General features: G+C 38.5%; 1 protein-coding gene and 1 pseudogene across 1 annotated transcript; both read left to right on the forward strand.

Annotated features, from left to right (window-relative positions):
• Positions 1–3,672: 3,672 nt before the first annotated feature.
• On the forward strand, positions 3,673–5,077 carry LOC149173592 (uncharacterized). The gene has a single exon (XM_089426744.1). The coding sequence runs from the start codon at positions 3,683–3,685 to the stop codon at positions 5,075–5,077; it is 1,395 nt and encodes a 464-aa protein (XP_089282870.1). The 5' UTR covers positions 3,673–3,682.
• Positions 5,078–8,642: 3,565 nt separating this feature from the next.
• On the forward strand, positions 8,643–9,671 carry LOC149173593 (uncharacterized; annotated as a pseudogene).
• The last annotated feature ends 2,508 nt before the right edge of the window (positions 9,672–12,179 follow it).

The following is a 12,179-nucleotide window of genomic DNA, read 5'->3' on the forward strand; positions in this document are numbered from 1 at the left end:
ATCATTGACTCTCGTTGAGAAGTGATCCACTGTAACTCTGCTTTGATGTTTTAATATAAATCTGGTTACCATTCCATCCTTGATTCTGGAGTAATCAAAGTGGTGTGTCCATGAAGGCTAAGGGCCCGGCCCTGGTGGAACACTTGCTCCTGTATCATTATTTCTAATTTGTGTGTGGTTTTCATTATTAGCTCTGTTTGGTAATATGATGTGTTTTGCTATTTTACATCACGGTTCTGTTATATTTTGTTTATGCTCAACTAAGTAATGTTGTTCTCTGTGACAGGAATGTTGTGTTGTTCATTGTGACTTGTAACACATTGTTGTTCCTTTAACCATTGATATAAAATTATTGTTACTTACAGAATGCTATTGCTATTCAATTACATAGTAACAGGATTGGAAGAAATTACCACTCCTCAAACTCTAAAGATAGAAGGACATATCATGAAGAAAAAGGTTCAAGCAGTGAAATATCACATCGAGCATCAACAACAAGTTCTCCGACTTTTAAAGGATAACGCCACTTTGGTGCAAAATCGAATGAAACTACAGGTAGATCAACATCGTAGTGAAAAATGTTTTGATGTAGGTGATTGGGTATTTTTACTGCTACATCTCAAGCAAGCTATTTATGAGAAGGAAATGTTGGCAATACTACATGCACTTAAGAAATGGCAACCTTACCGAATGGGAAGACACTTCAAGGTAAAAATGGATCATGATAGTCTTAAATAATTTTTAGAACAACTATTATCTTTAGAAGAATAGAAAAAATGTGTCACAAATATGTTGGGTTATGACTTTGACATCATCTATAGAAAATGGAAGAAAAATTTTGTTGCAGATGTACTCTCAAGAAAGGATGAGGATGTGGAAGCATTGTTTTGTGCTATTTCTATTATCCAACCAGATTGGATAAATGAAGCAAGGGATGAATGGAAGAAGGATGAAGAAGTATGGTCACTTATTCAAAATTTGCCAAAGATCCCAATTCAAACAATGTTGCCAAAAATTGAAGAGGAAGGAATAATCATATTGGAACCTGGAGCAGTCACAGAAACGAGAACTCAACAGCTATGAAATTGATCAATTTCAGAGTATCTCATCAAGTGGAAGAACTTACCCACTGAATATTCCACATGGGAGGACAAAAATTTTATACAGAAGTATCAAGAAATACTCAAGCGTTGAGGACAACACTTTTTGAAGGAGAGGGGCATGTTAGGCCTCTATACTACTAGTGTAACCCCTTATTGTTATTAGTACAACCCCCTTATTATTGATGTACCCATGTAGTGCCCATATTGTTACTATTGTGCTCCATAGAAGCCCACTATTGTTATTATTGTACCCTTACATTATTATTGTTATGTCGGTTTTGATCATATTATGACCCCTTAGACTCCTATATATAGAAAGGTGGTCTTTTCATTTGTATCATCCAAGAATTGCTCATTTGTTTAATGTAAAGGAGGTTGCCCCCTCGGAGAGGCTGAATTATAAGGAATTGATCTCTCTTTTCTATCTTTTTGTGAGCTAGTTTCATAATAGATTTCCCACACGTACGTGCCTTTTCATGCTTGAAAGTGCGTGCATATGCATACGTGACTTTTGAATACTGCGTGTATATGCGACTTCGCCACAGGGAACCTGCGTATACCTCTTTTCTTTTCATTCTGAGAGCCTGAACAGTGATCTGCCACCTGAGTGAGTTCCCATCAAGGACAACACCTGTGTCACAGTGCCAAACCTGTGTCATAATGCCAACATAATTATGCCTTGACCTATGCAACATCCTGATTTTGACATTCTGGAAGAACTAAAAAATATGTACATAAAAATCCCACTCCTCCAAGCCATTCAAGACATCCCAATATATGCAAACACCATCAAAGAGCTATGTATAAAAAAACCAAGGAGGAAAATAACAAATAACCCAAAAGTCCATGTAGTTGGTACCTTATCCAACCTATTATCAGGAAGAGAAACACCCGTTAAATATGAAGACCCAGGAAATCCAATAGTAACCGTACAAATCAATGGGCAAACCTTCTCAAATGCCTTAGTTGATCTAGGAGCTGCAATTAATATCTTAACAATCACCACTTGTCAAAAACTGGGCATTACATTAGTAGAACCAACCTCCACTTTATTAGAACTAGCTGACTGATCCGTGGTTAGGACAGAAGGCACACTGCATGATGTCATGATATCCGTTGATTCCTATGAGTATCCTACCAATTTTCTAATAATAAACCCCAAAAACTAACTTGATGGACATCTGTAGAAATTTTGAATAATAAACACATATTCGATGGAGATTATCCTGATGATGTACTATTGCGGAATACATACACAATACATAAGCTCCTCTATGTTGATCATCAATATAGCAGCATCAATAACAATAAAACATCAAGAGCATTCACACATTAACACAGTATGTAACCCGGGGAAAGCATCTCGCTAAGAACCCCACACTATCTGTATATTAATGATTGAGAACATGTAACATTACAAAGTACAATGCTTATCACAAGCAATCAAGTACCATCTCCACTTATTACACACAATACAGCTCAGATCTGATCTCCAAATCTATTCCACTGCTTGCCTGCCTCCATAGCTCAATACCTGCTCAAAAATGAATGAGAATGGTTTACCAAACTCGTATTTAACCTCCAAAGAATCACTCACACTGGGAAAGACGTGAGTAGAGGCTATAATACTTGGTATTGGCCAATTCATTGGCATACTCAATCCCTTTGATTGTGAAAATCATTATGCACAACTATAGTCACAACTGACAGCAATCTGATCCTCTAACACCTGTCCATGCTGAACTGAACATGCACTGACATGAAACTGAGTTAACTAATGTATTATGTAGTTGTATTATGAGTTAATAATTAGTTTAAAAACTCATCATTAGTCTATTTGCCGTTAGAATAATTACAACTAGTTTAACTAAGTCAAATTGAACACAACTTCATTAACTCTACGATCAACTCCACCAAACTCAACTGATTGAGTTCTAACTGAAGTCATGCATGTTGTTATCACTCAAGGAAAATATTTTAAATTCTGAACATCAATTTTTAAATTGTTATAAAGGTTTGGTGTTAGTCCCTTTGCAGGTTCCTGCAGATGAAAGTCACGTTTTTCTTCTCTATCAGGATTAGGCTTTTAGGCTTATCTTTCTCAAGATATGGAAAAAATTGGTATTGCTGGGTCAAATGGCACTCCTTACATATGACAGCTGGCAAGAAAAATTGATCACCGCCAAGCAGAGAATTTCGGTATGGATGTGGCCATCATGGTCATACTCAAAGACCGCCCTTAAACGTTTCAGTTGGCGATACATTATTATTGATGAAGCGCATCTAATAAAGAATGAAGTTCACTTCTTGCAAAGACTATGAGAATCTACAACACCAACTACAGGCTTCTTATAACCGGCACACCTCTTCAAAACAGTTTTCACAAACTCTGGTTTCTTCTCAAATTCTTACTTCCAGAAATTCTTATGATCCTTGTGGGTGCAGGTCTAGCAGGCTCTGTTGTTCTGAAGAATGGTCGCTTGTCTGATATTATTTCAGAAATTCAGTCAATGATAACACGATTGGATAAAGGAGGAGAATCATTAAATGGCAATCTCTGTCTGAAGCTGAGCGAACGAATGTTCAAGGAATCTCCGTGGCCCTCGGTGGAGGCCATTGCTCCATTCGTCGACAACGATCATGTATTCTGTTTGCTTTACAGAGAAATGTGGTTCCGCCATCTTTATGCGAGGCTGTCCCCAAATCTGAAGCAGCGGGTCGAATCCTGGGACAATTATTGTAGTCTTTTTCAGGTCATTGTTCACGGCGTGGTTAACATGCAGTTACCGAATCAATGGCTCTGGGATATGATCGATGAGTTTATTTATCAGTTCCAGTCGTTTTGTCAGTATCGTGCTAAGCTCAGGAACAAGACTGATCAAGAACTAGCTTTTCTGCGGGAATGTGATGAGGTGTGGAATGTCTATAGTGTGCTCAACTATTTACAGGCTCTTGTTGAGAAGTCTGTGATCATCCAGATCCTAGAGGAAGAGAAAGAAGGTAATTTAACATTTACTGCAACTGATGGATATGACTACAATGGAGGAAGCAATGTTCTGAAGGTTCTGGGATACTTTAGTATTATTGGTCTACTTCGTGTACATTGCCTTCTTGGAGATTATTACAGTGGACTCAAGTGCTTGGCACCTATAGATGTTAACCAGACAGGTGTCTACAATTCAGTGATTGGAAGCCATATCACAACTATTTATTATTATGGATTCGCCAACCTTATGTTGAGAAGGTATGTTGAGGCAATACGGGCCTTCAATCAAGTTCTGTTGTATATAATAAAGACCAAACAGTTCCATCAAAAGTCTCCACAGTTTGACCAAATTCTGAAGAAAAATGAACAGATGTATGCTCTATTGGCTATATGCCTCTCTATCTGTCCACAAATGAAGCTTGTTGAGGAAAATGTGAACAATCAGCTGAAAGAGAAGTATGGAGAGAAGATGGCAAGAATGCAGAGAAGTGATGAGGCTGTGTATGACGAATTTTTTTCATATGCCTGTCCTAAATTTATTACTCCTTCAGTACCAAACTATGATGAAGCTCTTGTAAATTATAACCAGGATGCATATAGGCATCAGTTGAAGCTGTTCTTATCAGAAGTAAGACAGCAACAACTTTTGTCAGGTCTACGGAGCTTCTTGAAGTTGTATACATCCATCTCAATGGAAAAGATCGCGAATTTTATGGACGATGATGAGTCTACCTTAAGGACAACTCTTATGACATACAAGCATAAGACTCATGCAATTGATCATGATGGAGGAATTATATCAAATGCAGATGTTGACTTTTATATTGATGAGGATATCGTTCATATTGTTGAATCAAAGTCTTCAAAGCTATACGCTGATAACTTTATGCATCACATTATCAAGTGTGAAGAGATTATTAGTGATTTGGACAGAGTAAGCTTGAATAAGATGGTTGCTGTTTTTGCATTATGGAAATGCCAGCTGTAATGAGGTCAAACATCCAAATTTTGTAATTAGAGAAGAGCAGTCTTAAGCCATGAACAGTGGCGATCATTTAGCTATGAAAGGAAGACTGTGCTTTTGAAATTACACAGCAGTTTCGTAGCGCGCTACGAAACTGCTGTAGCTGCATGTTACAATTCAGTTGATCAATTATGATTGACAAAGCGGCAAATCTTTTTGAAAGGTTTTGTCATCACACAGGTACATGAAAACGGTGGACAGCACATCAAGGACGTGGCAGTCTGCTCCATTTTGGGTAATTAAAGGATAAAGGACATGCTTATTTGCATTCGAATATTTTGGGGAAAACTGAAGCCGAGAAGCAAGGATAGTCTCCTAATATTTCTGGGCAGTTAAGAAGATTCAGCATCCAAGGTCAACATGGAGCATTAAACACCCATCTCAGCCAAACTAAAAGAAAACCAGATGTCAAAGAACGAGGAGAAGCCATCATGCATGTAATATGGAGTTAGAGTCATAGTTGATTTAGATCTCTAAAGAAAACTCCAGTCAACACCTTGTTGTATTTATTAGTTAGTTAAAGGGTTAATAGGTGTCATAGAAGTAGTTTTCGAATTCCCCTCATGCTGGAGGAGGAATCTCGATCAGTTAGAATAAGAGTTCTATATATAGCTGAAACAACAATGTAATCAGGGTTGGAAAATTTTATGATATAGCTTGTATTTGGCTTATGTAAAGACTCATTTTCAGTAATATAATTTTGACTTTACTTCTCAGGATTCATGAAGGATTTCTTATGTTCAGAATATGTGATCTTGTCCTTCCCATAATTTTTACAGTGGTATAGATGTATAATCACTCAGAATTCATTGAATGTGCTCTGATTTCCTGTATGCATTTATAAACTGTGGTCCCATATGAGTTATGTTCTGAATGTCTAAATGTTGAGTGCCCTGAATTCTATGTAAGGTTGAGTTCACTGTTATATTGAGGTGTTTTTGACTCCATAAGCCCAATGGATAGTTGTTTAATGTATTTCCAACATTCATATTTTTCACAGTTGTTCTATAAGAGTTAGTCATCTTATCTTTAATCAAAATCATTAATCCTTTAAGAGAGAGCCCTCTCAGGTTGAGGAGGTTAAGCCTCAGCCTAAAGTAGGTCTGAAATAGTTGCTTAGAGTCAACCTGAACAGCAGCCTATCAGAGTATGATTTTGAGATAACATTTTGGTGCGTCTGTCAGGAGCCTGAAGATTATTCATTCCCGAAATCATGAAGCTGAACTTCTGAAGGTAGTAGGAGCTCAGAAGGTTTTCGAGGCTGCAATCTACCTTGGCGACTCCATTGTTGAAGAATTCGAAATTCATACATTCATGGTGATTCCACTGGAGTTATGAAGGACCCAGATGCTACCATTCTTATTTCAAGGTATGCATGCATAAATTTTTCAGGAATTCATGGTTTCCCAAATCATTTTCCCAAGGATGCATATTTTCTAAGGAATGGTCCAAAATTCAATGGAGAAGATTTGAGTTTAACTTTGAAGCATATATCAGATTTTTGTGATTTTACAGAGCTTCTTAGAGTTAAACATGAGGATGTTTACATTATGTTGTTCTATGATTCATTTCAAGGGAAATGTAAACAATGGATTGAAAGCTTTCCTACCAAATCCATTAAGTCATTTGAAGACTTTTGGTTTATGTTTTTGGAGGAATGGATAGATAGATCAGAGGTGGTGGCAAACTCTCCTTCAGTTCAAAGTTTCAAACAGTGGAATGATCATCATATTAATGAAGAAATAGATGAAAGTTTTTCTTTGTCCTTGTCTTCGTATCTAAAATCATTTGAGTGCAAGGCAGAGGATAAGATGAAATTTTTGGATGAAGTTGCTAAGGACATTGAGAAAGACATTGAAGGTTTACAAGGTCAAATTCAGGCATATAGTCTTCATAATAATTATCATTATTTTCAGAAGCTTTCCATGGCAGAACACAAGGAGAGAGTGTTGCTTCCTTTCTCTTTCACGATTGAGGAACTGTACACTGTTGTTGAAGATCAGTTTGCACAACCAGAAAGTTACAAGAATCATCAAGCTGATCAGGTATTCTGGGATCCTATAGCCAAATATATGGAAGAGTTTTACTTTCCAGTGTTTCAGTTTTTCTATGAAGATCAGAGGCAATTTCAGTGGCACTGGTCATCACAATATCATTGTGGCTCTGAACTCCGAGGCAGTGAAAAAACTCAAATATCAGATAAGAAAAATGATTGGCCGCATTGGAAATTTCACATTGATTGAGCTGAAAGAAGTTTGAATTGTTAGGGTAGGTAGGTAGGAAAATGCAAATAAGCTCAAGGTTGACTGAGAATTTTTTCAGTAGATGTAGATTTCTTTCTCCTACAATGATCATCAAGCTTAAGCTCGAGGTGAAAGCCCAAGAAGCTGGAAAGGAATGTTTATCAAGAAAATCTATGTTTTTCATAAAGAGGACAAAGCACTGGACCTGCATGTTCTTAGTGTACCGCAGGAGCACACTATCCCAAGTGGAGCCACCTGTTATCACTCAAGGAAAATATTTTAAATTCTGAACATCAATTTTTAAATTGTTATAAAGGTTTGGTGTTAGTCCCTTTGCAGGTTCCTGCAGATGAAAGTCACGTTTTTCTTCTCTATCAGGATTAGGCTTTTAGGCTTATCTTTCTCAAGATATGGACAAAATTGGTATTGCTGGGTCAAATGGAACTCCTTACATATGACAACTGGCAAGAAAAATTGATCACCGCCAAGTAGAGAATTTCGGTATGGATGTGGCCATCATGGTCATACTCAAAGACCGCCCTTAAACGTTTCAGTTGGCGATACATTATTATTGATGAAGCGCATCTAATAAAGAATGAAGTTCACTTCTTGCAAAGACTATGAGAATCTACAACACCAACTACATGCTTCTTATAACCGGCACGCCTCTTCAAAACAGTTTTCACAAACTCTGGTTTCTTCTCAAATTCTTACTTCTAGAAATTCTTATGATCCTTGTGGGTGCAGGTCTAGCAGGCTCTATTGTTCTGAAGAATGGTCACTTGTCTGATATTATTTCAGAAATTCAGTCAATGATAACACGATTGGATAAAGGAGGAGAATCATTAAATGGCAATCTCTGTCTGAAGCTGAGCGAACGAATGTTCAAGGAATCTTCGTGGCCCTCAGTGGAGGCCATTGCTCCATTCGTCGACAACGATCATGTATTCTGTTTGCTTTACAGAGAAATGTGGTTCCGCCATCTTTATGCGAGGTTGTCCCCAAATCTGAAGCAGCGGGTCGAATCCTGGGACAATTATTGTAGTCTTTTTCAGGTCATTGTTCATGGCGTGGTTAACATGTAGTTACCGAATCAATGGCTCTGGGATATGATCGATGAGTTTATTTATCAGTTCTAGTCGTTTTGTCAGTATTGTGCTAAGCTCGGGAACAAGACTGATCAAGAACTAGCTTTTCTGCGGGAATGTGACGAGGTGTGGAATGTCTATAGTGTGCTCAACTATTTACAGGCTCTTGTTGAGAAGTCTATGATCATCCAGATCCTAGAGGAAGAGAAAGAAGGTAATTTAACATTTACTGCAACTGATGGATATGACTACAATGGAGGAAGCAATGTTCTGAAGGTTCTGGGATACTTTAGTATTATTGGTCTACTTCATGTACATTGCCTTCTTGGAGATTATTACAGTGGACTCAAGTGCTTGGCACCTATAGATGTTAACCAGACAGGTGTCTACAATTCAGTGATTGGAAGCCATATCACAACTATTTATTATTATGGATTCACCAACCTTATGTTGAGAAGGTATGTTGAGGCAATATGGGCCTTCAATCAAGTTCTGTTGTATATAATAAAGACCAAACAGTTCCATCAAAAGTCTCCACAGTTTGACCAAATTCTGAAGAAAAATGAACAGATGTATGCTCTATTGGCTATATGCCTCTCTATCTGTCCACAAATGAAGCTTGTTGAGGAAAATGTGAACAATCAGCTGAAAGAGAAGTATGGAGAGAAGATGGCAAGAATTCATAGAAGTGATGAGGCTGTGTATGACGAACTTTTTTCATATGCCTGTCCTAAATTTATTACTCCTTCAGTACCAAACTATGATGAAGCTCTTGTAAATTATAACCAGGATGCATATAGGCTTCAGTTGAAGCTGTTCTTATCAGAAGTAAGACAGCAACAACTTTTGTCAGGTCTACGGAGCTTCTTGAAGTTGTATACATCCATCTCAATGGAAAAGCTCGCGAATTTTATGGACGTTGATGAGTCTACCTTAAGGACAACTCTTATGACATACAAGCATAAGACTCATGCAATTGATCATGATGGAAGAATTATATCAAATGCGGATGTTGACTTTTATATTGATGAGGATATTGTTCATATTGTTGAATCAAAGTCTTCAAAGCTATACGCTGATAACTTTATGCGTCACATTATCAAGTGTGAAGAGATTATTAGTGATTTGGACAGAGTTAAGCTTGAATAAGATGGTTGTTGTTTTTGCATTATGGAAATGCCAGCTGTAATGAGGTCAAACATCCAAATTTTGTAATTAGAGAAGAGCAATCTTAAGCCATGAACAGTGGCGATCATTTAGCTATGAAAGGAAGACTATGCTTTTGAAATTACACAGCAGTTTCGTAGCGCGCTACGAAACTGCTGTAGTTGCATGTTACAATTCAGTTGATCAATTATGATTGACAAAGCGGCAAATCTTTTTGAAAGGTTTTGTCATCACACAGGTACATGAAAACGGTGGACAGCACATCAAGGACGTGGCAGTCTGCTCCATTTTGGGTAATTAAAGGATAAAGGACATGCTTATTTGCATTCGAATATTTTTGGGAAAACTAAAGCCGAGAAGCAAGGATAGTCTCCTAATATTTCTGGGCAGTTAAGAAGATTCAGCATCCAAGGTCAACATGGAGCATTAAACACCCATCTCAGCCAAACTAAAAGAAAACCAGATGTCAAAGAACAAGGAGAAGCCATCATGCATGTAATATGGAGTTAGAGTCATAGTTGATTTAGATCTCTAAAAAAAACTCCAGTCAACACCTTGTTGTATTTATTAGTTAGTTAAAGGGTTAATAGGTGTCATTAGAAGTAGTTTTCAAATTCCCCTCATGCTGGAGGAGGAATCTCGATCAGTTAGAATAAGAGTTCTATATATAGCTGAAACAGCAATGTAATCAGGGTTGGAAAATTTTATGATACAACTTGTATTTGGCTTATGTAAAGACTCATTTTCAATAATATAATTTTGACTTTACTTCTTAGGATTCATGAAGGATTTCTTATGTTTAGAATATGTGATCTTGTCCTTCCCATAATTTTTACATTGGTATAGATGTATAATCACTCAGAATTCACTGAATGTGCTCTGATTTCCTGTATGCATTTATAAACTGTGGTCCCATATGAGTTATGTTCTGAATGTCTTAATGCTGAGTGCCCTGACTTCTATGTAAGGTTGAGTTCACTGTTATATTGAGGTGTTGTTGACTCCATAAGCCCAATGGATAGTTGTTTAATGTATTTCCAGCATTCATATTTTTCACAGTTGTTCTATAAGAGTTAGTCATCTTATCTTTAATCAAAATCATTAATCCTTTAAGAGAGAGCCCTCTCAGGTTGAGGAGGCTAAGCCTCAGCCTAAAGTAGGTCTGAAATAGTTACTTAGAGTCAACCTGACTAGCAGCCTATCAGGGTCTGATTTTGAGATAACACATGCAACAACTCAACTGAACCACAAAGAAAGCGTACTTCCTTCTGACAGCTGCATGTGCCACATTTGTAGCTCAAACTGAAGTGCTCCAAGAGAATAAGATCAAGTTTATAGTCCAAATATTATTATGAGACAATAATATTTGACTTTTCTATTTTTGACAGCCAGTCTAAAAATAGACTTTGATCACTCCTGCTGTGATCCTGCTGTGATCACTCCTGTTGTGGTCACTCCTGCTGTGATCATCCCTATTGTGGTCACTGCTGCTGTGATCATCCCTACTGGGATCCAAAAATAGAACTTGCGCCATAATTTGCCTACGGGCCCATTTAGTGAAGGCGACTCTTTTCACTAAGCTCCATCATCTTGTTGCATTCTCAACAAGAATTTCTTGTTGCACACTTTTCAACACTCCCTCTCAACAAGAAAGGCTTCCTCTCAAACCCGATCCTGTAACTCTGGAATCTTCTCCATGCAACACATCTGGCCGGTCCACTTGCTCTGTCATCAAGTCTCTGACTGCTATTGCCTCTGTTGACTAAAGACTCTGCATCTTTGTGCTCTTCAGTATCTGACTACTCTAGCCTCTGTCACTTTGATCTCTGACTGCATCCGTGCTGCTGCTGGTTCTATCTCCCAGCATTGCATCCGCACTGCACCTCCCAACTGACCTCCCTATTGAGCTAGAAACATCCTCTGATGTTGAAGCTCTACCTACTACTGACAAGTGCTCCCTCTCTGACATCTGTGCTACTGCAACATCTCCATGCATCTCGCACCATTGCACACCTCTCTGGGCCACCTAGCACTGTGCAAAACACTTGTGCCTTTCGCATTGTTGCAGCCTGCTAGTTATGCACTATCCTGGGATTCCCTGCACTATCGCTCTCTTTGCCACTCCATCCGCATATGTCTCTACCCAATCAGTCAGTTCCTGCTACTCCACATCAGGGCTCCCATAGCAAGGTCTCATCCAAGAGGTTGGGTACCTCAAGGATCCTACCCCTCCTCCTTGGGACGATCAATCCACATCACCCCACCTCCTACCTGGAGGTATGGCTGCATGCGATCCCTCAGCCCACCTGGCTTGAAGTTTCCCCCTACTGGAGGTTTCTGGATGAGTAGATGTCTCTAATCGATCTCCTCTCATCTTCCCTTGTTGTGGCTCCTCCACAACCTCCTGAAGTTGCTGCACCAATCGTGGCTCCTCCACAATCGTCTGAGACTTCTTCTGGCTCTGCATGTTGAGAGGTAATATACGCTCCCTCTCAACCACCAAGTCTCCATCAATTGCCTTGCTGCTCAAGGCTTTGCATGCATCTTGAACCTCAAGAGCATACAGGT

This window comes from Pinus tabuliformis, chromosome 4_2, assembly GCF_031772625.1.
Source record: "Pinus tabuliformis cultivar Carrire ecotype Pingquan chromosome 4_2, CPIR1, whole genome shotgun sequence".
NCBI classification, from domain to species: domain Eukaryota; kingdom Viridiplantae; phylum Streptophyta; class Pinopsida; order Pinales; family Pinaceae; genus Pinus; species Pinus tabuliformis.